At 40.7% G+C, this 26,480-nt stretch overlaps 1 protein-coding gene across 1 annotated transcript; it reads right to left on the reverse strand.

Annotated features, from left to right (window-relative positions):
* LOC118324751 (inactive dipeptidyl peptidase 10) lies at nt 1–25,789 on the reverse strand. Its single transcript, XM_035657210.1, has 25 exons — nt 25,650–25,789; nt 19,779–19,893; nt 18,595–18,690; nt 18,305–18,399; nt 16,003–16,074; nt 12,036–12,088; nt 11,379–11,460; nt 10,760–10,880; nt 10,462–10,616; nt 9,509–9,606; nt 9,210–9,333; nt 8,763–8,804; nt 8,576–8,680; nt 7,675–7,766; nt 6,782–6,829; nt 5,495–5,613; nt 5,353–5,400; nt 4,946–5,044; nt 4,459–4,525; nt 4,124–4,318; nt 3,948–4,002; nt 3,760–3,859; nt 3,596–3,654; nt 2,293–2,365; nt 1–2,194 (listed from the first exon to the last, which is right to left on the reverse strand). The coding sequence occupies exons 1-25, from the start codon at nt 25,686–25,688 to the stop codon at nt 1,977–1,979; spliced, it is 2,370 nt and encodes a 789-aa protein (XP_035513103.1). The 5' UTR covers nt 25,689–25,789; the 3' UTR covers nt 1–1,976.
* Nucleotides 25,790–26,480: the final 691 nt, after the last annotated feature.

Genomic DNA, 26,480 nt, shown 5'->3' on the forward strand with positions numbered 1-26,480 from the left:
TTGGTTACCTGAATTTAATCACAACTTCATTTCCAATTGAAAAAATATGCCTACTATTTTTGCCAGTGATCCTCGGCTGCATCTATATATACTCTTTTATGTCTTTAGAGTGACATTTTTGGCATTCAGTATCAGCATATGTTACTTACAATCAATCAGTGTTGGCAGGGACTATAAATGGATTTCTTCAAGACCTGATTTGAACCTATTAGTGGACATGATCTTTGCAGCCTTTTACAGCAGCAATAGCAGACAATAATTGCTGCCAGTGTCGCACCAGGACTTCTGCTCAGATCAAAGTCAGTGTTTACCAAATGTTAGCACATGATTGGTAATTTTATTTCTTCATAATCATCCCTCCAGATAGCTGTTAGACTACAGCCCTGATGACTATTGAAGGAACCAAAGTACATTTTTGCTGTAAAACAAGAAGATCAAACTTTATTGTCCAGGATTGTTGGAAAAAATTTGTAGCCTGTTGTTTAGACTCAAGGGCATTTGTTTTTTAAACCAACTGCATGCAGTTTACCAGTATGGTTTGGTTGATGGTCAAGCCCACTGTCCTCTACCTCTGTGGACTGTAATATAATGGCTCAACAGTTTGTCCAGAGAAATAATTTAATTCTGCAATACACAAGAAATGATTAAAATGCTGAGATGTATCAAAACAGAAACATACTGTACATTCAAATACAGTACATAGACAGACCTACATAGACGTTCTTGCAATCATTCTTGAATTAGAGCTTGTGCTGTAAATAGTCTCAGTTGCATACTCATTCTTTATCACATAATGCAAAGTAATGCTAATAAAACCAGTGGATAAAGTCCACAAAATGTGTTTGGCACATTCAGAATGATCCACGTTTCATTACACTTTATGTAAGCCAGGAACACACTATACCAAAGACCTAAAATAACTCTTTACAATGACATCTTAAATACTGTGGAGAGTTTACCCAGGACAGAAACCAGTATAACCAGTTGGTGTTATCTTAGGCTACATTCACACTACGGGCACACATGACCAAAATCTGATTTATTTATTTTATGCTCATATGTGACTTTCATGACAGTGTGAATGGCACAAATCACATGCAATCTGATCTTTTCAATACTGATTTGGGCCACTTTCATATGTAGTCCAAATTAGATATAAGTCAAAAGAAGACCTCAGTGTGAACGGTCAATTAATTTGACTTTTATGTCACTCTAGATCTATGTTCGTCATGTGGGAGACTTGAGGACCGTGACCTGTTCACACTGGGATCTGATATGGGCCACATTTAAAAAATTATGTGAACAGCCAAACTAAAAAAAACTGATCTTGATTAATAAATCGTAACTGATCACTTAGGCTTACAGTGTGAACGTAGCCTTAGAGTTTAGAATTAAAATATCTTGTATTGCTGTCCCAATTGTTTGAATTTGTATGACTGGAATCTGCATTAGTCTGAATGAGATCCTGTAGTCTTAGCTGGTTTACTTAGAGCTCTGTATAGAAAACCAGCAGTCATTTGTCTTCTCATAGCATTAATTAGGATTTTTATAAAAGTCCTCCTAGTGTGTTCCTGGCTGTTGGCAGATTTTGCATTTTTAACCCTGATGGGTGAGATTTAGACCAGCAAAACACAGAAGATGCAATGTAAACTAATCCACATCATGCAGCCATTACGACATGCATGTTTTAAAATCTTTGTAAACTTTTGGCAGAATCAGTAGCCTTCAAGTCCACATCATCTCAAGTGAATTCTGTAAACAAAGAGGGCCTCAAACATACAGTATAAGAGCAAAAATAATTGTGTGCAACAAGGTATAAGAGTACGTAAATTTTTTCAGAAGTTGTAGGAGGTGATCTGATGTGCTTGGTCCCCACTCCTGTGTTCTTGTGCCTGGTAATCCGACCCAAGGTAATGCATAAGATGGCATTCAGTCCTAAGAGAGTCCTTTTTAGAAGAAGGGCAGGGGCTCTGGGCTCAGTCGTCTTCTTCCTCATCGTCCTCTACGGGATCTAGGAGGACGCTGTGCTTCAAGCAGGTTTGGAGGTAGTTCACCACTGTCCGCTGGAAGTGCTGGATGCTGCGCGGCTCTCTCAGGATGTGGCCCTCGTCTGGGTACAACTGCAGTGAGTAGTTGGCTTCCACCTTCACCAGTCGGTTCAGGAGCTCAGCGCTGTGCTGGAAGTGTACCCTCGCTTTGGTCAAACACAGATACATTGGAATTAGTTTTAGAAATTATTATTAAAAGCAAGCAATTAAAATTTAAGCAGCATACAATTGATCAAAATCTCACCATCTGCAGTTCCATGCAGAATAAGGAAGTTCTCATCTTTCAGCTTGTTAACCTCCTCCAGCAAAGAGGCAGTCTGAAAAGATACACCATCACATTGTGAGTGCTTTATTAGGCACAACTACCTAGCTGAAACTAACGCAGCCTGACACAAAAGCCCTGTAATAAATTCTGCCTTCATAAAAATTTTATTGTTCGGTTTTTGTTGAAACTGTTTTAGAGAGGTGTTGATTAAACTCTATGGTCGTCTTGGAGCAGTGCAGTTGAATTGTATTGCATTATACATAGAGGTGTTTCTGTTATTTAGTCTGCTCTCAGTAACATAAATGAGGTGGACAAAATATCAGAAACATTTCTCAGTATAACAAAATACAATTCAGCTGTAAGTTTAATCAGCACCTCTCTAAAACAGTTTCAACAAAACCTGCACTTTATAACCATCATGGACCATCATTTATTGGAGGATTGTTGTATTAGACTGCACTAGTTTGTGGTAAGAAAGTTGCAACTGAGTGTATATCCACAACCATTGTCATTGTTAGCGTATCAACAGAGGTGTCAACAGTACACATATTCTTTACTCAAGCAGAAGTACATATACTTCTGTAAAAAAGACTAGAGTAAAAGTAGAAGTAGAAGTATTGACTTAATTACTTTACTCAAGTAAAAGTGAAAAAGTACAGGCTCTGAAATGTACACAAAAGTATAAGAGTAAAAAGTCCTCTCATGGTTTCTCTGAAGGACATTTATACCCGTGCAAAGCTAACTGAAATGACAAATAGGGTCGAGTCTCTTCTCTTTTGTTTTACTACACAGCATTTGCAGTCAGGGCCCGGAGGCTCTAGAACAATATGCCCGAGGAATTCGGAAGTATCTTTTTTACTTAAACCTAAATGTTTTTTCTTGTTTATTTGTTTTTTGTTTTAAATTGATGATTTAATAACTTGGGTTGTATTGTATTTTATTTTTTGTGAAGCACTTTATAATGTTGGTTTTAAAAGTGTTCTACAAATAAAGAACATTATTAGGTTATTACTATGTTGTTTTTGGCTTTGTCATCATGTTACATTTGTCATGTGTGATATAAGCATGTTGGGCAGGCGTGCAATGACCAAAATAATAATAATAATAATAATAATAATAATAATAATAATAATAATAAAAACCTAAAGTAACAAGCCTGTTTTAAAATGTAGGCGTAGAAAAGTGTACACGTATAATTTGGTGTAAAAATGATAGGGGTAAAAGTGAAAAGTAAAAGAAAAAAATAACCAAATATTTACACTTAATAGCTTTAGAGCCCCACCGAGTATGCATGCTCCTCCTTTGCTGGAAGGCCAAGATACCTCTCCGAGAATGCAGCACCTGAAAAAAGAAGAATAACTTTACTAATACGTGAACTGTGTCTCTATTTCATCACTATCTCCATGGCCTCGATGTTTGAATAATTAATGACATGTCTCAACTCACTATAAAGCCTGAAGTCAGTTATCGGTGCCACGGCGGCTGTGCATTGAAAGAGCTTATCAGTGGCAGCTAACATCTTGAGAGTTAAATAACCACCAAATGCCTGTGGGGAGAAGCAGAAAAGTGCTAACAATCAAACCAATGGGCTTCAGTTGTAGTACTGAGTTTCCAAATTTAAATGATGCTGTAACCTTGCCATAGAGGACCATCCGACGATCGTCAATGTAAGGCAATTGCATCAACAACCTGCGTAAATATCATAAAAATCCTGCTGGTTTACCAATTCACAGGCATTATTCTTACAGTGTCAGTTATATATGTTATTATATGTATATGTATATATGTTATGTTGCATAACTGTACTGACTCTACAACTCCCAGATAATCTTTGACTCTGAGTGAGCCAAGCTTGCGTGGATCTACAGCTGTGGTCTTCTGTCCACGACCAACCCCACTCCTGCCATCCACCCAGGCCAATGCCACATTGTGTGTGCCGGAGAGGACCTGAGGCCAGTCCAGGGCAAATTCCTCTGTCACTGACTGACTGCCAGGAACGCCATCTCTAAAGGGACAAGAGGAACAGGATCAGCTAGAACCGTGACAGTTGTTGGATGTGAAAGACAAGAAAGGCTTGGGGATCATAGGTTGCCAAACAGGTGACATTAAATAGCTCTTAGCTGTTGTTCAGCTTGTGACGCTTACACAATGATGAGGAGGGGGTGCAGGTTGGCCTCGTAACCCTGAGGTAGAGACAGTTTCAGGTGTAGATCTAAAAAAAAAGCAAATAGGGGTTGAAGAAGGTCAACTGTCCATAGACATGTTGGGACTACTACTCCCTACTCCTACTACTAACATGAAATAAATCAGAACCTCATGCAAGAATGGATCTTTAATATAAACAAAGCATGAACAAACGTGCACAACCGATCTGAAAGAATACTTGGTGCTGGTCCTTGGGGGCAGGCATGACTCACACTAATTACCTAATCAGCAAATAGAAGAAATTACTGCTTTGGTTGGTGCTTAACTATATTTGTCCCCTTCAGTGCAGCCGGATCTCCATTCTCACAGCTTAATATAGTCTGACTGCTTGACAGAAACACTGAAGGTGATCTGTGAGTGCTTTGTGACTCTATTTGTCTGGCCAGTATCCCTAATGTCAAACCATAAAATGCTTTCTTTGTTGTACCATGGTTGTCTGCTGGTATCGTCCTGAACACGGTCTCAGGGAGGCTCTTGTCCTCCAGAGCTTTAGATAGAGGGCTGTTATCCTCCAAGACGACGTATCCTACAGGAGATAAAGCGCCAGTGTGACAGATTTTTAATCCTTAAATTTGAAGACAGACACAGTAGCCCATCAGCTTTCCTTCATCATCATTGTCCATCAGCTCTAACAGAGAGCCACAGACAGAGGGCAGTGTTCACAAGCATGAAATTAATGAATCTACATTCTGGTGTGCTGGAAAATACCGCCCTCTGTAGGCAGTCAAAAAGACAGACTGTGTGTGTGAGAGTACGTGTGTGTGTGTGTGTGTGTGTGTGTGTGTGTATGTGAGTGATTAAACCATTAGTCAGACAAGCAGATGTAAAACTCACTAGAGGGGTCCTTTGTACTGTGAACTGTCACTTTAGGGATTCCTGGGCCTGGGGAATTTTTCAAAAGACAACATTATAAAACTAATTGTGTTAGCAGCATGAAGCTTTCATGTTAGTGTGTGTGTTAGTGTGTGTGTGTTACCTAAGCAGTAGAGGGTGAAATGGGTTTGATTGGGGCTGAATTCAGCCTTAAAGAAGCGACATCCATCTATGAGGTTACAGGAGATGCACCGGCGCTGAAACACTCCATCCAGGTCCACACTTGAGGGTTATTGACCACACATAAGAACAAAAGGACAGTCTTAAGTGGTTTGATTTGCTCCAGGAGAGGGTCAATTGATTTCTAAGATATTAAGGAAAAGTGTCAGTGTCTTAAGACAAACTATTCAGGCAGTTGGCTTTTCAGAAACAAATGGGGTTCAATAAGGCTAGACATAAAAGCTGTTATACTGATTGCTCTGTTAGGTGGTCCCTTTGCTCTCCACCGCTTACACATTTCATACAGGATTAATCACAGACCACGTTTAAACAACGTCTCTCCTCCATAATTTTGTTCTACCACCTGAAGCCCAAAGCTATGTAAGCCAATAAAAAGATATGAAACCTAGGAGGTTGATGAGGGAACAGACCAGTGTGTTTATCACAGTGGTGACAATACGTCTCAGTGACTCAGCAGCATAGAAGGCCCACGCTCATTAAGCACATTTTTTATAAATGTGTCAATTCAGTGTTTGGCCTCAAGCATTTACAGCACAGATCCACATATCAACACATTAGAGTGCAGTTACTCTTCTGAATGCTTTTCTAGCCATTCTAGCGACATGGCTCCGTTGATGGAAATGGTGTTTTCATGTTGCCCTCGGGATGAATTGTAGTAACTTTTGTGACGTTTTGTCTAGCGCCCACAATATATAGATATATGCTGATTTAATCGCAAACAATCACAGAAACGTGACATTATTGTGGCACATAACATTGAATAGGTGGTATTAGATATCAATAAACTGTTTTATTTCCAAATCTTCAGACATTTTCCCAAATACCTGTCTTTTTTTATTGAACTTGAGCCTATCACTTCGTCTAAAACGTGTCCAAAACAGATAATTAAATTATATAATTTACACCTTTTTTTTTTAAATTAATCTAAATGAATGTGTTAAATTTGACAGAAAAAGGGGGTGGCAGCTCTAATCTTACATGAATAACAAGACATGCTACATACATAAGTACATGCTAGCATAGCTGCATGTTAACAATAACACAGAAAATTACAAGTCTTCGGATTAAAGTTGGACTGAACAGAGCACAAGTGACCAGTTTACTAGACATCTTAGGGATGAGTCTGTCAAATTATGCATCTGTTATATACATATTGCAGAATTTGTATGTGGTCAAGGTTAGGCCATATTTAACAAGGAAGCAAGCTTACCTGTAAAGGTGTCTGCTCTGTCTGGATTCTTCTGTGCTCAGGAAATATCTGACGAGGAGAAAAAATAACCACAGATACAGAAAGTTCCTCATCACAGCCAATGAACTGCAGATCACCTTTGGGCATTTTCACTTCAACATAATTATTCTGGTTATCAATTATTCATGTCAAGAATCAATCTACACTTAATTACATATTCCTGCATGTTAACAAAATCCGTGTATCGCATTTAATTTGTGAAGCAGCAGTAGTGATGGTGATATAAAACATCTGAGGAGTGGATGTACATCAAAATCTGCTGCCTACTTCTACATCAATGTTAAAAGACTATTGTGAGACAAAAATGAATTGTTTGGAGGCAAAGAGCAGTATAAACCTGTGTGCCTTTGTACCGCAAACAGCTGACTACATCTAAATCGACTTTCCTTGATTCTCTGTGATTCTCAGACCTCAGTCAATCGGGTCGTGAGGGATTTCCGCCCCCAGCAGGATAAAGACAGATTTAAGCAATAATCTGCTCTGGTGTAAGCAATCCTTTGTCCTCTTGAGTGGCAATGCATTGACACAAGCATAGTCAGGGTCAAAGCCATATCGTTTGGCCTTTTAACCGAGATCAATGCTACATGTTAAAATGGCCCTTTTAGTTATTCTTTAAAAGACAGTCTTATGTGTACAATCCACCCAGAGCCTGACCTAGCGAATGAATTTACTCTCGAGTAGCCGACACATCTAGAATTTACTCTCAGCTTACAACAAGAAATTATAATTTTAATGATGGCCACTATTCTAGTCTACTCCTCTGTCACTTGTAGATGAATAGTAAGAAGCTGCAAGCTGTTAAAAGCGCTGAAGGGGGATTGAACTCGGCCTCACACAATGTGGGTCTCACATACATTTTTCCAGCCTTCTCGTCGAGGGCGCAGAGCAGGGTGACGTCCCAGCTCCCTGATGTCAAGAAGCGAGGCGGGACAGAGGGGATGGCAGGCTGCGTTAGACAGAGAAACAGGAAAGTAGAAGCAGACACATACAGAATAAAAATAGGTGCAGCGATACAGCAAGTGTGTGTCAGAGGATGGGGAAAAAATGAAGGTTCATGAAGTTAAACCAAATGAGGGCACTGATGGCTACAGCGAGAGTTCGAAAAAATAATTTTTAAAATCATTGTTTATTTTGACGTGGGGACTGAAGTTAGGGAGACGCAGAAGCACCAACATTGTATTTGATCCTAAGTCAGTAATTGTATGCATAAGCCCAAAGGTGTGAGACTAACCAACAACTATGAAAAACACATGCCCTTTTATTGGCAATTTCCCCAAAATGAAGAAATCGCCAGAGGGTTTCCTCTGGAGAGCCTCATTTCTTCAACAATTTTAACTTAATTCTTTATTGAGAATTAAGTATAAGAAGCCATTCTCCTCTGTATAAACTATGTTTCTAGAAAAACATTTTTATTTGCCCCACTGAGGATGAATAGTTTGTTAAATTGAAGTGAACTGAAATGAATTCATTCAATAATGTAAAGGGCAAAACACCATTAAAATAATGAAGAGTGAAATGCCTCCTTAAATAAAAGTGTTGTTAAGGTAATTAGGGAGAAAACAAATGTGAAAAAACTGCTTCAATAATAAGAGAAGAGCAGGACATTGCAAGCAAATTGGACTTTAAGGTCTGTGACGCTGAAATCTGTAATCAAACTGTTTTATATGACCCTTGCTGAAATGTTAATGGCCAATTTTGTCCAAAACTATTCGAGGATGACACGAGGGAATGAAAGTTAACTGCCCTCAAACTGACCTGGGCTGAAAGACCGGCAATGTGGTGAAACTCTCCACGAGCGCCCTGTTTTGCTGGCAGGATTGTATAAAACACAGAGCCGTCTGCTGAGAACAACGGCACATCCTGTTGAAGAAAAGCACTGAGTGAAAATGAAGATGGTAGTGATAAATAGATGTAAACAGGCTGAAACATGAGCGATACATACCTGCCGTTGGTTTTGCATTATGTCCATTGCCATTTTGTGTTTCTGTTGATTAAAAATCACACAATATAAAGTAGTTTATTAGTCACGCCATTTAAAATTCACTTAAATCCACATCTGAAAGCTGATTTAAGTAGCATTGTATAAATAAAGCTTATTATGTGTATTCATTATTAAATAGCAATAATAAAATATTGGCAATGCATTACTACAATCTGTGAGGATTTACAGGAAGGCAACAAGCAATAAAATACTGCAACACATCACTGAAAATTCTTCTCATGCAGCAAATGACCTTAAATATTAATCCAGTGAGTAAACATTTGAGAGCTTAAGGAAATCAATCCCAACTCCCAACACAGAGTAAAATAAGCCAAAATTCTATTAAAGCTCTATATTGCAGCGGGGGCCGCTCGGATTACTAATGTGGAACGACTGATGACCACTCACCTCTGAGCATGCCCCTGTGGTGGCCTCGCACACGCAGAGCACTGATTGGTTCTGGGCACGATTCAGCCAACGAACTGCGAGGCGGGTGCTGCTGATCCAAGTCACCATGGAGATGTAGCTGTCTCTGAAGAGGCGATGCAGAAAATGATACACGGGGTTAGGATTGGAAAGTGGTGCAATGGAATGGAAAAGAAAGAAGCAGGAGGAGAGGTGATTCTTGGACGTGTGATCATTTCTGACAGGTGGTGTCTAAAGTATTCATGATTTATTCTGTTTTTACATTCACAAAGACATACTACCTGACCCTGAGGGAGTCAGGAGGCATCATCTCCAGAGTGTGAGCCGGACCATACAGATTCACCACAAACAGACTGACTGATGGGATACTTGAGCCAGCCTGTGAGCAAGACAAGAAAAGAAAAAAAGCTTTAAAAGATTAAATTAACTAAATAAAAATGTTAAAGATCCATTGTGTCATGATACCTATGGAGTATTTGACATACAGATATAAGTGTAGCGCTCAATTCAGATTTATTTTGTTAGGCTGTTCACATTTTTTTTTAAATGTGGACCATATCAGATTCCAGTGTAAACAGGTCACGGTCCATGTTTGTACAGCAGCCCGGAAGAGACAATCCTAACACTGGTTCTAGATTTCTCACTTGTTTCATTGCCACTGTAGTTTCTCCTTCGCACTTGAAAGGGGAAGGTGAAGCGAGGGAGTTATCTAATCTGTAAGTAGTAATGTAATCTGCAAATACACTGCTAGATGACACTTAATCAAACATAACGATCCTTTAAATTTACATTTTGGCAAATCTTTTTAGCCAAACTAGTGGCAATGTCAAAGTCTGTTGGTCCACAACTTTGGTTCAAAGTGTAATGTCTCAACTATTCTTCTTTAAAATTATTATAGACATTCATGGTTCCCAGAGAATGAATCCTAATGACTTTGGTGATCCCCTTATTTTTTCTCTAGCGCTACGATGAGGTTGACTGGTAATTGGATGCATTGCCATGACATTTGGTTCAGACACCCATGTTCCCATCAGGATGAATTGTAATACTTTAGTTTCTGACCAAATACCTGAACAAAAAGTACAGTAATAAAGTGAACATGGTCAAATTTACACCTGCTAGACAGCAGAAGCATGCTGACATTAGCATTCAGCTCCAAGCACCCCTTGAGCCTCAGTACAGCTTACTGAGCCGCTAGTCTGGCTATAGACTTTTGTTCACATCCATTTTTTACCTTGGGGTAGGGGAAGAGAACATTGGACGGGTAGAGACCACCTAAGAAGTGAGGTATTTCCATCACAGGTGTGGCAGAGTTGTTGATGGTGAGGTATGCCAGCCGTGCCCCGTCCATAGACCACCAGTGGGCAACATATGTCAAGAGCACTTCCTCTGTTTTAAAACACAATGTAAGTTGTTACTGTCAACACATACACTTGTTACTCACAATCATTGTTGTCAACTTGGTTTTACAGATTTGTCCCTCTATGGTCAAAGTGGGAAACATTTCTGGTGGAAGCTGGAATATATTATACCTTCATAAGTCCAGTCAGAGAGCCCGTTCACCACATTTTGCTCCAGGTCAGCGGTTGTGAGACGTAAAGGTTTGCTGGTCACACTCGGCTTGTAGTAGATATCGCCGTCAAACACATAGGCCTGGCATGAGCAGCACAGAGAGACAGTACCAATCCATTATCAAAGACAGTACGGTTGCAGGCTTCATTGCTGGCTGCCTGAATCGAGCGTCGGACGCCATCCAAGACTAAATGAATCATCGGCCAGCACACACACACACACAAGTGAGAGCCAATATATCTTTGCTTGCCAGTTAATATGCTGCAGATGAGCACCAACATAGCAGCAAGGGCCAATTACATTACAGGGAAGGTATATGAATTACATTATGAGCGTAAAAAACAACCCCATTATAGCAACACGGTCACTTCAATAACCTCTAAGCTAGTTCATTTCATAATGACAAAGACGTGATTCCACTGACATTATCACTATGAAAATTATGTCAAATGGAGGCTCCATTCATAAATAGACTGTATCATTATAGACTGTCTAATCTTTATAGTATATCCTCATATCTTCAGGTATAGTTGGGGCAGATCTCAGGTGATACACTGATCAGGTAAATGCCTGGCTTACCAGCTGGTTCCCCTGAGGTCCCCAGGAAGCGTAATGTATCACTGCCCTCTCACTCTCTGGAGGGTTAAGTTCCTGCAGATCCCTGGAACACACACAAAAAACGCAAACATAAGCCCTCCGTTATAGACGAGCATCCTGTTGAAAGCCCTCAGAGGTTCATCCATGCCCAGGCCTTGAGCTCTGCTTGAGGAAGAGATGCTGTACTGTAAAGACAAAAGAGCAAGATGCAGAGAAGGAAAACAAAACAGAGAACAGGGTTGGTTCATGCAAGAGTGCAATAATTTCATTTTCCATATTTCTAGCCGTTTTTCCTCTTTCAGGACAAGCAAACATTTTCCTCCAAGGCATACTCAGGCAAATATCGAATCTGCAGGTCCTCTTGAAACCCTTTTTAAGAACCATTCCTATGAGTTTTCCCACTGATATAATGCTGAATATGAATCTCAGGCAGTGAAATCTGGAGTACAGTACAAAGCTCACGTTGCGATATGGAACCTGGAAAGAACACTGACGAATGAATGCATGGCTGACAGAAACATGAGGTTCTGATTCGATGAAACACACTCGGGGGGACGTTTTTCAATCCGCAGGTCTGCTTGCATTGGTAACGCTCATGCCCAGTGCAGCCCATGCATTAGCATTCATGATTCTACCTACCCATTAGCCACAGTGTAGATAGCATAGGAGGCTGTGAAGGACTGAGAGAACACCTGAAAAGAGGTAGAGGATATCATGCACACAGGTCTGCCACACACATATTTTAGTGCTCACACATGCTCATACACATGTATAAAGAAAGTTAAATGCAAATGAAGCAAAGGTTATGAAGGACACTGCCAAGGTCAACCCTAAAATTAAGCAATAAGCAACTGGAAGCTCTGTTTCCATTCACTAATTTTGTCTGAAATCACTGCAATGCAGAGCTACAAGTAGCTTATTGCTGTTATCAAAGGGCAGCAAAAAAAACATTATTCTACAAAATTAAAAAGGGACATGTTCAAGGAAGCCTAAAATATTGTATTAATAATAGTTTAATGCAATTGAATGTTATTCTCTCGCCTAAAAAATATGTAGTGGCAAAGTGCTGCACACTGTAAGTATCTGTATGTGAGGTAATTTCACACTGATTTTAATATTGCTTTGATTGATCAGTCATAGCTTAGTATTGTAGACATAATTTATTAGCAGCACTTACAGCCATTTCCTCCACATTACATCATTATTGTGTAATATCTGAATAACAGGAATTTTAATCATGGAGACCCTTAAGGGAGAGTAAAAGAGACAACACAAAAGGAAAGTACAGAAACTGAAACGGACACATTTATGAAACAGCATCATTACAGCTAATATTCTTCTCCCTGAGATCTATTGTGGCTGGCAACTCTGTCACAACCCTGACACAAGCATCAAAAGCTTGATGATTAATTAGATTAACATGCTGAAGAACACGAAGAGACCAGAATCGATGAATGCGTGGATGTGTATGTGTTAACCGCAACTGATCACAGCCTTACCTGATGAATTCTAAGTAATATATTGATTTGTACCATTCTTTTTTTTCTCAAGCAGGCTATTTGCCCTCTGGCCTTTAACAGCCCGAGCCTCCTGGAAAAAACAGTCCCTAACGAAATTAAATGTCACATCCTCTATACAGCACACTTAGCAATGAAATTGGATTTCTCCTCTGTCTTGTTTGTCTGTTGTTTTGAAAATTCATGGATGAAGTGACGCAGAGGTAAAGCTGTAGGAATAAAGGAGTGAAAATAAATTCTAAGGTTTATCTAAATGAATTTAGCACCGATTGCGGTGTAAAGTCTGAGCAAGAGTGGCAACAGGGCGAACGGGAAAAAGAGCTGCATTACAACAGAAAATGACTGCGAGAACAGGAAGGGGCAGAAATGAATTGGTGGAACACTAAAGGAAAAAATAGGGGAGGGATAGAGAGAAAGAAACAAAGACAGGAAGGGAGGAAAGGATGCAGAGAGGGGAGAGGCAGTAGCTGACAGCCAGAGTTGATGGGAGCTCGACACACAACAAGGACTGATCTTGAGTTAGAGGGAGTATCACTCTTCGAGACCAAGGGGGGCAGCATTGCCATGAGCACCATGTTCAATCAGCTGTTTATGATTTGTTAAGGAACCCAGAGATCCTAGCCATGATTTAAAATTATGAAACCGGTTGCAGAGGCTGTACGTTATGGTGCGTCTGTGTGATAAACAGACAGAGACAGTGAGAGCTACTGTCTCCGAGAAGCAGAGTGAATTCTAATGTGGCTGCCAGAACCATATCATAAATCCTCCAGATCGCTCTGCTCCTCACCCCCCTGTTACTGCCCACCCCCCTCCCCAATCCATGTCACCAAACGGGGTGGGGGCACAACGCACAGATTAAACACTGAGAAGATGGCGTGGGATAATGGGACAAAGGAAATGTATAGAGATTACAACATCCTTTGCATGAACACAGACACTGGGATACAGAGATAATAGCATCCTTCCATCTCAACATTGTTCCTGCATCACAAGCTGTTCTTTGCAGCCCCACAATGCGCTGCCTTTGATACCAGCACCCATCAGCGTTTGCTGCAGAGTGCAGACACGACTCCCTTGGCATGTTATTTGTCCTTAAACGGCTCTGTCTTGGCAGGTACTGGTCCATTTGCCTCTACTCATCAATCCCAGAGACCTCCATCTCCTCTAGACTATTTCGCCATCACTCTTTGAAAAATATGTAGGTCTTCTCGTTCTCCTTTCCTCCTTCCTTGCACACAACCCTGTTTAATTCAAACAACCTTTGAGGAAAGACATTTTCCTCTAGGAGATCTGCTTTCTCTTGTTCCTATGTGGCCAAATCCCTAACTCACTATGTATACCCTCTTATCAAAATCCATTTATTTTCACCCACAAGGCACAAAGCCCTCCCTAAAGCCTCCAGAGTTAATACAAAACCCAGAGAAGCCTTTTCACTTTACCCACAGCCTGCTCATCCATTTCTCTGTACTGTAGCTTTCTTCCTTTAGCATCTCTGTCATTCTTTGATAACCATTCTGATTGATTTCAACTGGGCAGTGTATCTAAGGGCAAATGGTGCATAACCCATCCTGCCCCCCTCCATTGCAATTGGCTTTCCCCACAGCTCTCTCTGTTTTTTATCTCTCGTTCCCTGCCACTCTCAGCAGCGTGCCGCTCCTCTTCCAAACAGCAAAGCTGGTGCCTGGCGCAAACTGCTTCAGTCAGCACAAATCCCCCCCAGAGATAGACAGAAGAAAGAGAGAGAGAGTGAGGAAGATGACGCGGGCGAGAGAAGGAGGGAACTAGAAAGAAGGGGAGAGTGGCAATAGCCCCCAGGCACAAAAAATGCCAACCATCCTCACACATACATCACATATCCATTTTTTAATATAAACGATTTCAGGTGGCGTGCCCACTGTCCCTGATTTCTTCTAGTGTGAATACAAACGGAGCATACAGATGAGAATAGACCATTCCTGCTGACATCAAAGGAAGTATGCTAATGACATTGCATGAATCAACCAAAGCAACCCACAAACTGGGCTAAAGATCTGAGCTCTTTTCTCCACAGAGATATTTGAAAACTGATTGGATGTATGTAAACCGCTCAATAATTCAGTTACAATGGATGCACTGTATTTATGATGAATGCTGTAACACAGCAACAGGCTCATTCTTTCTCACCCCCTCCACACATAGAAAATATGATACGTGGTGATTTAAGCAAGAGCAGATCTCTAAAGGAAACCCAGAGAGATAGAAGAGACTGAGAGTTGAGAGTGCAAGAGAGCAGCAAAATCTGCTTTCAGATGTTTAATAAAAATATGGGGAAAATGTGCTGAGGGCTTTCATTTCCTCCTAATTCTGTTTTCTTCCCTTGCCGATTACTTGCACATTACACAACTTGCCTGCCCTTTGAGGAGCGACTCAACTGTTTATTAATGATGCGGGTATTTGCAGAGTGAGACGGGCGGCGGGGTGGTGGAGGCGGTGGAGACACTAAGCTATGTGGTGTTTAAATAAAAGGAGCAAACAGTCTGTGTTTTGTGTCTGCCCCAAGACTTATCTGAAACCACCTGCGATTGTGATTCTCGTCGGCTTCTCATTAAAATTCTCCACTGAACTAGCACAGCGATTTCATTACAGCCGTTCCAACTTTCCTCTTCGTCTCCTTGATCTTCCCTTCCCCCCCGCGCTATCCACTTCACACTGAACACTGACTCTAAGCTTTCTTCAACCCATGCACCTTCCACCACCAGCCCGTTTAAATATTCAACTCCCCATATGTTATCCCAGTCATTTGGCGGTCCGTGTTGTAGAGCTAAAGACTGCTGCAGTAGCACAATCAGCACACACACACACACACACACACACACACACCTTCTCCTCAACCTCCTTTCTGTTGTTTCTTTGGAGCTCTTATTAGGATGCATGTCACTTTTGTTTCGCAGCCACTAGTGGCCTCCCAGACATGTGGAGGTGTGTGAGTGGTAACAGCTTGTCTTTGATATTCGTGGATAATTTATGGCCCTGGATGTATTCTGGAGCTCGACGCTGCTTTTCTGGAATAAATGAATGCCAAGTAAACTTGGCAGTCAAAGAAAACTTACCGGTCGAATGTTATACGCCAAGAGGACAAACCTCTTATCTGCAGACACTTGGAATTTAGTAGTGGTCAGGTCCTGTAGAATAGAAAAGGAAGAAGCATGTCAGGAGCTTCCATCTGTTTCCCTGCAGATAAAATGGGTTGGAGTATGAATGTAACTTCTTTGTATCTGTTACTGACAAACTGTATAGTCTGACATCTGGAGTTTCTCAAGAGTTAATCCTGGGATCTAGCTTATTCTCCCTTTACACAAGCCCTTTAGGGCACATTATCTCTGCATCTCTTATCACTGCTATGCTGATGAACTGCAGCTTTATGTATTTGTGAAGCCTGGGGAGCCTTCAAATCTGGTTGTTTTACATAATTGTCTTAAATCTGTAATAATTGTTTTATTTGGCCACTTAAGGCAGTAGAAACAAACTGAAAACACATCACTGACATATCATCACCTTTAAAGTTGAACCAGACACTGAGCAACCTGGTCATTCAGTTGGAGTCCTGTTTTTGTCCAACTCATGAATGTAAGTCCAATATTCACTCTCTTTTAGCTTGTTTTTGGCCTCTGCCAATTTGACCAACTCCTTAGGGAAATATCTGGCTCTTTTGCTGCTAAATGTTCCATTATGTTCACCAGCTAGTCACAAACTGTGTCTCTGTGCTGAGCAGGTAGTGCACAGTGTGTATTTAGAGCTCTTTAACTGATAACAGCTGCCTGCTGCAGCTGAAAACGATGCTTAGATGAGGGGAGCCAACCAAAACAGTAAAGTTGCGGGCCATACAGCTAAACAATGAGGTGAAACTCCTCAGTTAAATAGTCCTCTTAATTTCAATTAAGAAACAGATTACACCCCTTTTTATCTTTCCACCAGCTTGAACATATCTGCCATTCTTTTGTCTCATTATGTCTCCACTATTGTAATACATCATATTGTTCTAGCATGATTACAAATAATTTCTAAATTCTGCTGCATATTTGCAAACTAAAACTCAGAATTCAAAATCCTTCTCATCTACTGATGAGGCATTATTTGAATCCACCATACATTAGTGAGCAGCTGATAGGTCCACTAGGACTCTCCGGTCATTTAAGACACGTGGTCACGGAGCTTTTGCTGCCTCCCTCTGGGGATCAGATCAGTATTGTGTGTAACAATATTAGCACCATGTTTTCCATTGTTGTGCCAAAAGTGAACATGACTTGCCTACCAAGCAACACATTAAATGACGATGTATGAAAGCAGACCTTGCCTTTTTAGTGACATGTGTTAGTCATGTAGTGAAAAGAGCTAAAACGTTGTTGAGTGTTTTAAATCTCATCTCAAAACCTGATTATGCTCAAAAGGCATTTTATGAAAGGTTCCTTGCCCCAATTTGTTCCTATTATTCATTATTTTTTGCTTGTCTTTGATTTAAATATTTCTACAGATGCTTTTTATCATCTTATTTTTCTAACTGTGAATCACTTTGTAACTCTGCTCTTGAGAGAAGAGCTACACACAAAAATTTTACGTGAATTTTAATCTCAAAAGTTACCATCCCCTTAGGGATTCGTACAAAGTCAAGTCAAGTCAAATTGTATTTATATAGCCCAAAATAATCAAATGATTCTCTCTGTCCTTAGACTCTCAATCAAAGGAAAACCCCTTTTAACAGGAAAAAATTGGAAGAAACCTCAGGAAGAGCAGAGGAGGGATCCCTCTCCCAGGGCTGACAATCATGCAATAGAAAATTACAGAAGCCTATATACAATTTATGATGACAAAATGTCTGATACAAAATGTGAATGTCAATGTTTGACAATATACTTAGCTAAAATTGTATCAGCAATTCATTTATTCAGGCAAATCCCCATGTGTGTCTTGGTATTCACACAAGAAACTATATTTTTCTAGAATTAGCTACAGCAGCAGAGATAACAAACCATATCACAACGCCAAAGAGAGACTTCCTCTCAACCTGACAACACAACCCCTTCTCTAAGCTCCTCGCTGATGACCCATATAAGTCTGTCAGTGTCGTGCAGAGGCGGTGTTCAAAATGATACCCTTGCTTGGAAAATTCTCTTTGAAGGCACATGTTGAGGGCTCACAGAGCAGCCAGATTGGGGGGAAATGAGCTGATACTGTCACTCTGCCAAATCTTTTTTTGTCTCAGCTGTGGGATGTGGAACAGTGGGAATCTACAGCTTCTCTTTCTCAATCTGGAGGCATCCCCTCTCTTTTGGCCAGTCAATTTATCCAGCTGTCTGTGGATATGAGCCAATCAATACTGAAATCTGTCCTCTGTTCTCATAAACTGTAACTCACCAGGGAGCTGTTGTCCAGAAGAGTCGTGGTGAGGTTGCTGTTGAGGCTGAACGACAGGACATGTCCTTCTCTGGTGCGGAGGGCCACTTCGTTTTCTGACAGGGTTAAGACAGTTCAGGGAAGAGGATCCTTTGTTATAGTGACGACTTAAACCCACAGAGGCAGAGGCGGTAGCAAGGTCTGCAAACCCTGTGGCTCGATTTTCAGGTGAGATCATTAAAGTGATTTTAAACTGCGATGAGCACTTTGTCAGTCAGGGGTAATTTGTGAGTCAGAACAGGGGTCCTTACCGTTCAACCATGCCACAGAGGGGTCATGAACTTTAAAGTCTTCACTCTCCAGATCCTCCATGGTGAGATGGGAACGGAGTAACAAGTGTGATTCATCTTTAGAGGAGAGGAGACAGCGTTAATTAGTTCATCAAAAAGTCTGTCCTGTTTAGAGGAAAGCAGAGCCTGACCTAATTCTGCTTTGGTCTTGGATTCATTATGTGCATTTTGAAAATCGCTGTTGTTTGAAACATTTGCAACCCACATTATGCCTCCCTTTGAAGCAAATGTTCAACTTTTTAGGAAATATTTTGTTTCTGGCGGAGAGTTAGATGATACTGCTGGATACCTCTCTCATATCTGTAAATTAAAATATAATGCTACAGTCAGTAGCCCTTAGCATGAAGACTGGAAGCAGCAGGTGGGAAACGGCGACCCTGGTCTCTGCTTCCAGACAATTACTTAAATCTGTTCTACCAGCACCTCTATAATCTACTCTTGTTTGTTTAATCTGTAAAACAGAAGTGTAAGAACGACAATTTACTGTTTTACAGGGTGTATTAAGGAGAACGGTTACATAAGGACTCCAGTCTATTTTCCAACTATTTTGATGATTAACCATTTGCCAATTAAGCATCGGGAGAAAACCGCAGACACAGATGACAGGGAATCTCTTATCACCTTGTTTGCAAGCAGTGTTAGCATGCACTTTTGTGAAGCCACCAGGGCAAAGAAGATTAGCCTGATCATCATGAAAATGGAGAGACATGGCCAGATTTATGCTCCCATTAAGCTTTGTGGAAGGATAAGGCTTCTGCGAGGTGATGCCATTTGTTGGGCCGCCTCCATCAAATGGTGAATGGTCGTTATTATATTGTGGTTTTTGTACAGATAAAACAAAGAAGATATAACGTCTTAATTAGTGAGCTTTAGAGGTGCTGGTAGAAGGATATTATTTTAGGACAGAGCCAGGCTAGCTGATTCCCCCTGTTTCCAGTCTTTGTGCTAAGCTAAGCTAACCAGTACCTGGCAGTAGCTTCATATAAACCCTACAGACATGAGAGTGGCATCAATCTCAGTTGACTCTCCACCACAAAGCGAACAAGCATTATTCCCAAAATGTCAAACTGCTCCTTTAATTCCCCATATCACAACTCCTCTCTCTACTTCATTGCTTTTTTACTCTTCCAAACAGCTCTTCTTACCAGGCGAGAGGAGGATGACGGAGAGAATGACCAGAGACATAACAGCCACAATCACCACCATGGCAATTCCTATGCCCTTCCAGTTCCGCGGGGGACCGTCTGAACTCCCCAGGTCCTGATATGACGAGAACACACACAAACACAGTGCTGAATGCGGGCACAGCTAAAGAGAAGGACATTAGTGCTGCCTCATTTCCATAGTCTCACAGAAATTTTTCCCCAACAGGCATATTAGTACAGTGAGCCTCAGAGGAATTGAGACCAGTCTCCTGCATCACACAGACCTAGCTGAATTACACTAATTTTCCATATGAAAATTGCATGAAATTGTTGCATATGAGAGATCAGACTTTAATTCCAGCAGTCGTTTTGGCCCACACCATAATTTTTCTTCACCATCGCCTCATTTCACCTGTTACATGACTGATGAGCCATGTGGTTTGCTAAAAAACAAGGGGGTGGGTGAAGTTACGATGAAATGTGTAGTGCCTGAAATCACAATGTGCCTTTATAGGAAAATGTTACCTACTTCATCTCCTTTGGTGGATCAGGATTTATTCAACAGCCTGTTAACGAGGCAATAAAAATAAGAAGTAGATGGGACTATATAACTATACGATGAATAATAGAGCAAAACTTCAAGTTTAGCCTCAAGTCCTTGTATACCCTCTGTATGCGATCGGGGGAACTGATTGAATAGGCCGGCATCAGAATCAGTCACAATTAAACACAATTGTGTGCCGTTCCCAGGCTGCCCTCCACTCCCTCATAATGAGTGGCTGGCACCTCTGGAGCCACATGGCTGCTGGAGTGTGAGAGTTCAATCATAGAGCTGCTATAAAATTCAGCCTTCATTATGGCTGACCACCCCTTTGGCTTAACTCTCACTGCCTCGCCTGTCCCCGGTCACCTTCCTCCAGGCCAGGGGCAGGCAGGCAGCGGAAGGAGGGCATCTACGTGGTTCACTGGACGACAGATTGCTGCTCCTCCGTGCTCCCAGGGAGACACCAGCTGTCCCTAATTCTGTGCTTTTGGCCACACTAGCATTAAAACCCCACCTAGCACTGCTTTTCCCCAAACATACAGTTATTTACCTCCCTTGACCATCTGACTTACAGCCCCTGGCTCATGGCGTATTAAAGTGCTGAAAACAGACAATGTACTTACATAACAGGAGTCAAAATGTCTTAAAAACCCAATTTCATAAAATGAAAAAAAAAAAAAGAAGAATTCTGCAGGAACTGAAGATTAAAGGTCAATGCAGCTAAACCAGAAGCAGTGGGGTTTCTCGTCAGGATAAAAGTCCTCGATACACATTTATTTTTAACTTCCCTTTTCAGAAATGTTCACCCTTTATTGTAAGCAAGCAGAGTTACTTTATACCCGAGATGAATGGAAGACCTACACGGTCTGCTCAATCTCCACCGGTTGCCAGCACAGAACTCCTGCCAAGGTCTCATCTTTAATAGATCTCGTGGCTCCTGCAGTATCATAACATGTTCAAATTAAAACCACTACCGGTTGCACCTGCAGGGACAACTTTTAAGTGATGTTTGAGCACTCAGTGCAGGCCAGAGCTGGGTGATTGATGTCCAAAGCTCTGTATCTACTGGCCTTTCTTACACTCTGTTTTATCTCATTCGCCTGCCCTCTCGGTACACAATATCTCAGTGAACCACCATTATCCTTCCATCAGATAAAGAAACCTACAGAAGTCGATGAAGACTTTTTGGAGTATACAGTGAATACTGAATAATACTGCATCTTCAGCATTTTCCGTTTGACTGAACTGTTATACATTCAAAAAACTGAGAACTGAATCTCCTTGGCAACAAACTGGGGGTATGTTGTATAAAAACTATGAATAGCAATGGTTAAGTGTTATGGTTACATATCATAAAACAAATTATAAGGAATTACATAGTAGTTCCAGGATCTCATAGTAGAAAGGAACATTTAAAATTAAATTCCTCCACTTGACTGATTCCATCACACTGTGTTTTCATTTCCAAGTCCTCCCTCTAATTACTGTGTGCAACATGAGAGCTCAAACATCCTCTTAATGGAATGCATAGCTCCTATCATTCCCCTGAGCCCGACATAAGACCGTACTTCAAATTAAGGTTGCATCGTTGTTAAGACAGACCGGGAGAATCCCTCATTTGGGCGAATAAGGAGTTTTGTCACACTTGCAAATGAGGTACAGATGCGCTGAGCAGAATCCCCAGAGTGAACACCGACAATGCTGCTGGTGCCGACTGGCTGCTGGTCACAATGCATGAGGGAATCTAATGCAGCATAAACTGCTGGCACAGGTGAACTGATGAGGAGATGCGATGCATGACAGACCGGGCTTATTTCAGTCAGGGACCTTGATGGACAAGCAAATATATCTTTATAGCAGGTTTTTCAGCTGAGCCACATCAAAAATGAATCACACATAGACCTTTTCTAAGTGGGCCATCTGTTTTATTCAGCCTGCGTGATCCCACGGGAGTTGGAGGAGAAATCCATGAAGTGTCAGTCAAACACCAAAGGGTGCGTGAATGCAAATCAAAGGTCTTTATGTTTATGGGTAGCTCTCCTGAAGGAATCCCCTTGAGGATTTTTTTTGGCAAACCATACAGAATTGCATTAGAGGAGAGAGAGAGCTCTCGTGTTTGCCAGGGAGCTAAGGGAATTTTCACTCGACCAAATGAGAGAATCGATAAGTGTACAGCTGTACAAGGTCCAGGGGGAAACAATTAATAGTGGGAATACAGCCATAAAGGAGACTTTTAGATAGACGCCCTCCTGTTGAGCACTGGTTCTTGCAAAGTATGACACCCCCAACACCTATTCTGACCTTTCTGTCATTTCAACTTAAAAATACTTATCAGACTGGAACCATTTATTAAACTGCACACAAACTGACTGCAGCTAACTGGCTCCTTTTTTTCCTCAGAGCACCGTACACACAATCAAACTATTCCCACTGTATTGATTGAGTTTGCACACTAAAAAAGCAAGCCACACCACACAATTACTCACTCTGCAACACAACTAGGTTGAGCAGAATCCAGGCGCTGCTAAGATTTATAAATTAGGCTCAGGAGACCTCTATCTTCTCTGTCTTTGAGGCATGGAGAATCTGACAGTAAATTACATGCAAAGGAATGAGGGAACCAATGCAGGCTGTTTTTGGATCGGGTTCTGGATTTTAAACCCCCCTTTAACATCGGGCAATGATGTTTATTACTCACATGACATTGGCTGAGCCATCAATGAAATAACCACCACTATAAAAAGGGTTGAGATCTACTGGCAGACACATACAGCATTCACTATAGCCTATATGCTCCTGATTTTAATGATTCACTGTAATTGCTCACATGGGAAAGCTGTAGATTAGCGAGTAACCCACGTATGTATTACCATGTCAATTTCTCTCAGTGCCTCTTTTAAAATAAAGGTCATCATCAGAGCAGGCTGTAACTTTAGCGTGTTTGGAATAAATAGTAACCAACGTGCTGTAGTAATGAGATACTACAGCTCAGTATTGATTCATATCTTGGCTGTCTTTCATCACATCCAGAGGAATTTCTGTGCTCCTACTCACTGCGCCACTGTTTCTCCCTTTGCGTTTCTTATCTTAAAAAAAAGCAGTAGGTGGTATAGACACCATATGGGACTAACTGGGATGATTTTTTTGCCCTCGAGGCTATTGCCAAACAATGCACAAGCCTTTTGCGAAATGAAAGACCTGCCGCTTGAGCCTCTACTGCTGCAAGGCTGCCCTACTGTCTTATTCTTTTCATGCTTCCCATCACGCATAAGAAAATTACTGTACAAAAGGGTCCTGTATGAGGGAGCTTTTTCTCAGCATGTCCAGCCACTCACAGGAACCGAGTTCCTGCCTGAGGAAACAAGCACCATCAGTAATAAAACACGTGTGGGAGAGCTGTCGGTGACATGATATATAGTAATAAAATATGAGAAAGAATGTGTCATTTTCCACTGGGTTGAGACAGAAATACTCTATCAGTGAATAATATGCTTATAATATGCTCACGGTATACACAATAAGAATACACTGTGTCATAATGTCACATTTTCAGTGTTGAGGATGAATGTTAAAACAATGCCGCCTTTGAAAAAACTAATTAAATCACTTATTTTCTTCATTAATGCTGGGATTAACTGAACCAGAACCAAAGCATTATGTTTTTCCGGCATGCAATTGGGATATTGCTTAAGTATTTAGATATGACAAAAAGCAGTATTACAACTCATTTACATCAACTCCTTAATGCTCTTTGCTCCTTCTGTATCATGGTGTGTCTAATATTGTGACACGCAAAGATATGACTCAAGCAGCAACCCACATTATCCCTTAAACCATTGCATCTTCTCACCAACACGCAAAGGCAAACATGACAATATGTAACACAGGTTTGCCTCATTAATTGCTTTGGTATGTAAAACATATTGATTAAAGACTGTGGGCATGAAACGTTGCGACATTCGCAGGTAATGGATTGTCCATAAGCCCCGCTGCCTTGTGTGGCCCTCTCAAGGAGACAACAATGCTGCAGGATTATCGCACAGATGCTTCACACAAGTTCGATCACATTAGTATGTGAGTAAAAGAACTAAAGGTTGGTGTAATGTCAAACATCACTATGCTCATATCACATACCAATTAAACACAATTTATTTAACTAAATAATTTACCTGCTCCTCTATCTCACAAACACTTTCTCCACCAGGCCAGCTGTGTACTAATGATATCATGATTGAAGCTCTTTTCCACGAAGGGTGACAGTTTGATGAGACCTGTTAATTAGTTGACTTGGCAAGGGTTTAAATTGTTGCACTGCACTGTAAAAAAACAGATTAACCAGAGGAAAATATTTTTTTTCCCCCGGACAATGACTGATGCAGCATGAGAAAGTTTTATTCAAAGAAAGAAACAATGCATATTTGTGATTCCGTAAATATTAGTCATGTAAATCCCATTGAAATGAAAATGTAAAACCAGTGACATGACTAATCTGATGCAATAATTTATCACCATCATTTATATTACATTAAACCACTGATACAATTCTACACACTTTAATATGTTAAAAGCATTAGTGAATCTTTAATTCACGTAGTGTATAATTAATGTAATCTCCTTGTAATACATGAAAGTGTTTGCTCACAAGTTGCTTCTGACACATAAACAGAAGCGAACTGTCTTTGAAATGAACCATAAAAAGTCACACTGGAGCTGATGTGCATGTTATAATTGAATGGGAGGGGGTGCATAAATAATCATTTTACAAAGCATTAAGGGTATTTTAACTAAGTGCAGTGTGTGTGAGGAAAAAACAGAAGATGTTTGTTCATAGTCTTTGTTCATTGACAATATACCAACCCAGCAGAGGGATAATCAATCATACAGTGCAGGCTGCAGGTTTGAGCCCCATTGTCACTGTGCAGGTCCAGGCTGGAAGGGACAGTCTGCTGGGACAAATTCTTACATCTGTAACAGTAGACTGCAGATATTATGCTATAAAAGTCTGCATGGGACAGAAAGACAATAAGAGTGAGGGGCGCTGGACGTTGTGTAACCACACCAGCCTGCACCGCAGTACACAGAGTCAAAGCCTGTCCAGGAGATAGATATTGAAGTCTGAATGGGTGAAATGACTACAACACTAATCGATAGTCATCCTTTTGTGGTCATACATGAGGAATCCCCCGCTGCACTCAATGAATCTCCCCTAACAGAGCAGAAACACACACTCACGCACACACACTCCTATACACACACACTCAGTGCTCTGAATGTGAAGAAAACTAAGTATAGAGATAAAACAATTTTTAAAAAAAACACACACATACCAGCTCCGTGGTCATGTTTTGTTGAGTTGTGGCAATCATTGTAATCCCCAACAAGCTGTGCTGCTTCTGTAGCCTCAAAACCAGCCGAGCTGCTGCACTGTTGTCTTGCGGAGCTTTTTCTGCATGCTCTGCTTCTTGCAAGTTTGTCCTCACAGGGTTGGTGGTCTGTCTCTCTCTCTCTCTCTCACCCATTCGCCTATTTCCAATCTGCTTAGAATATTGATTGGCTCAGAAATTAATCATGACAGGAGGTTGGGTGCATAGCTGTACTATCATGCGACTAAAGCTGTTTCAGCATTCCTACCGACTATCAACACGGAGTAATTAATAATGAACAAAATGTTTTGTGAAAGATTAACAGCCAATTTTCATCCATTAGTTTGTTATATGTTGTGTTGAATACTTATAGACTAATTGTCAAATTCCATTCAAACATAATAATTATCATCGTGTAGTTATTCCTGTAGCCTATGTAATAATATAATGATTCATGATTCCTTCAGGAGCAATGCTGAAGTGCCTTAATTTTTCTTAAGTCTTAAAGTTTTTCTTGTTTTCTTTTCTCATATTTTAATTGTTGTAGAAATGTAATTTATTTTCCTATTATTTTATAATATGGAATATACGGCACTTGCAACTTTTATAATGTACATTTCTCCAGAGCTTTGGTACCGGTACTCTGTATTGAATGAACTGAATTAATATTTGCTCAATAAAGTAAAAGCAAAAACATTTTAACGCACCATCTTCATGCACATGTCAAATTATAAATATATTATACCCACAGATGAGAACTAAGTGGTGTTTAAATTATGAAAGAGCTCAGGATAA

Source organism: Morone saxatilis, unplaced genomic scaffold (genome assembly GCF_004916995.1).
Source record: "Morone saxatilis isolate NCDOM2014 unplaced genomic scaffold, NCSU_SB_2.0 Contig15, whole genome shotgun sequence".
In the NCBI taxonomy this organism is placed as follows: Eukaryota; Metazoa; Chordata; class Actinopteri; family Moronidae; genus Morone; species Morone saxatilis.

What these genes read in the sequence shown, in the direction of transcription:
- LOC118324751 (XM_035657210.1), bottom strand. Translation starts at nt 25,688, where the DNA reads ATGATTGCCACAACTCAACAAAACATGACCACGGAGCTG. An exon ending in TTCTGGACAACAGCTCCCTG is followed by an intron (nt 16,075 to 18,304) that starts GTGAGTTACAGT and finishes TCTATTCTACAG; the next exon opens with GACCTGACCACTACTAAATT. An exon ending in CACCCCCTCCTCATCATTGT is followed by an intron (nt 4,319 to 4,458) that starts GTAAGCGTCACA and finishes TTGTCCCTTTAG; the next exon opens with AGATGGCGTTCCTGGCAGTC.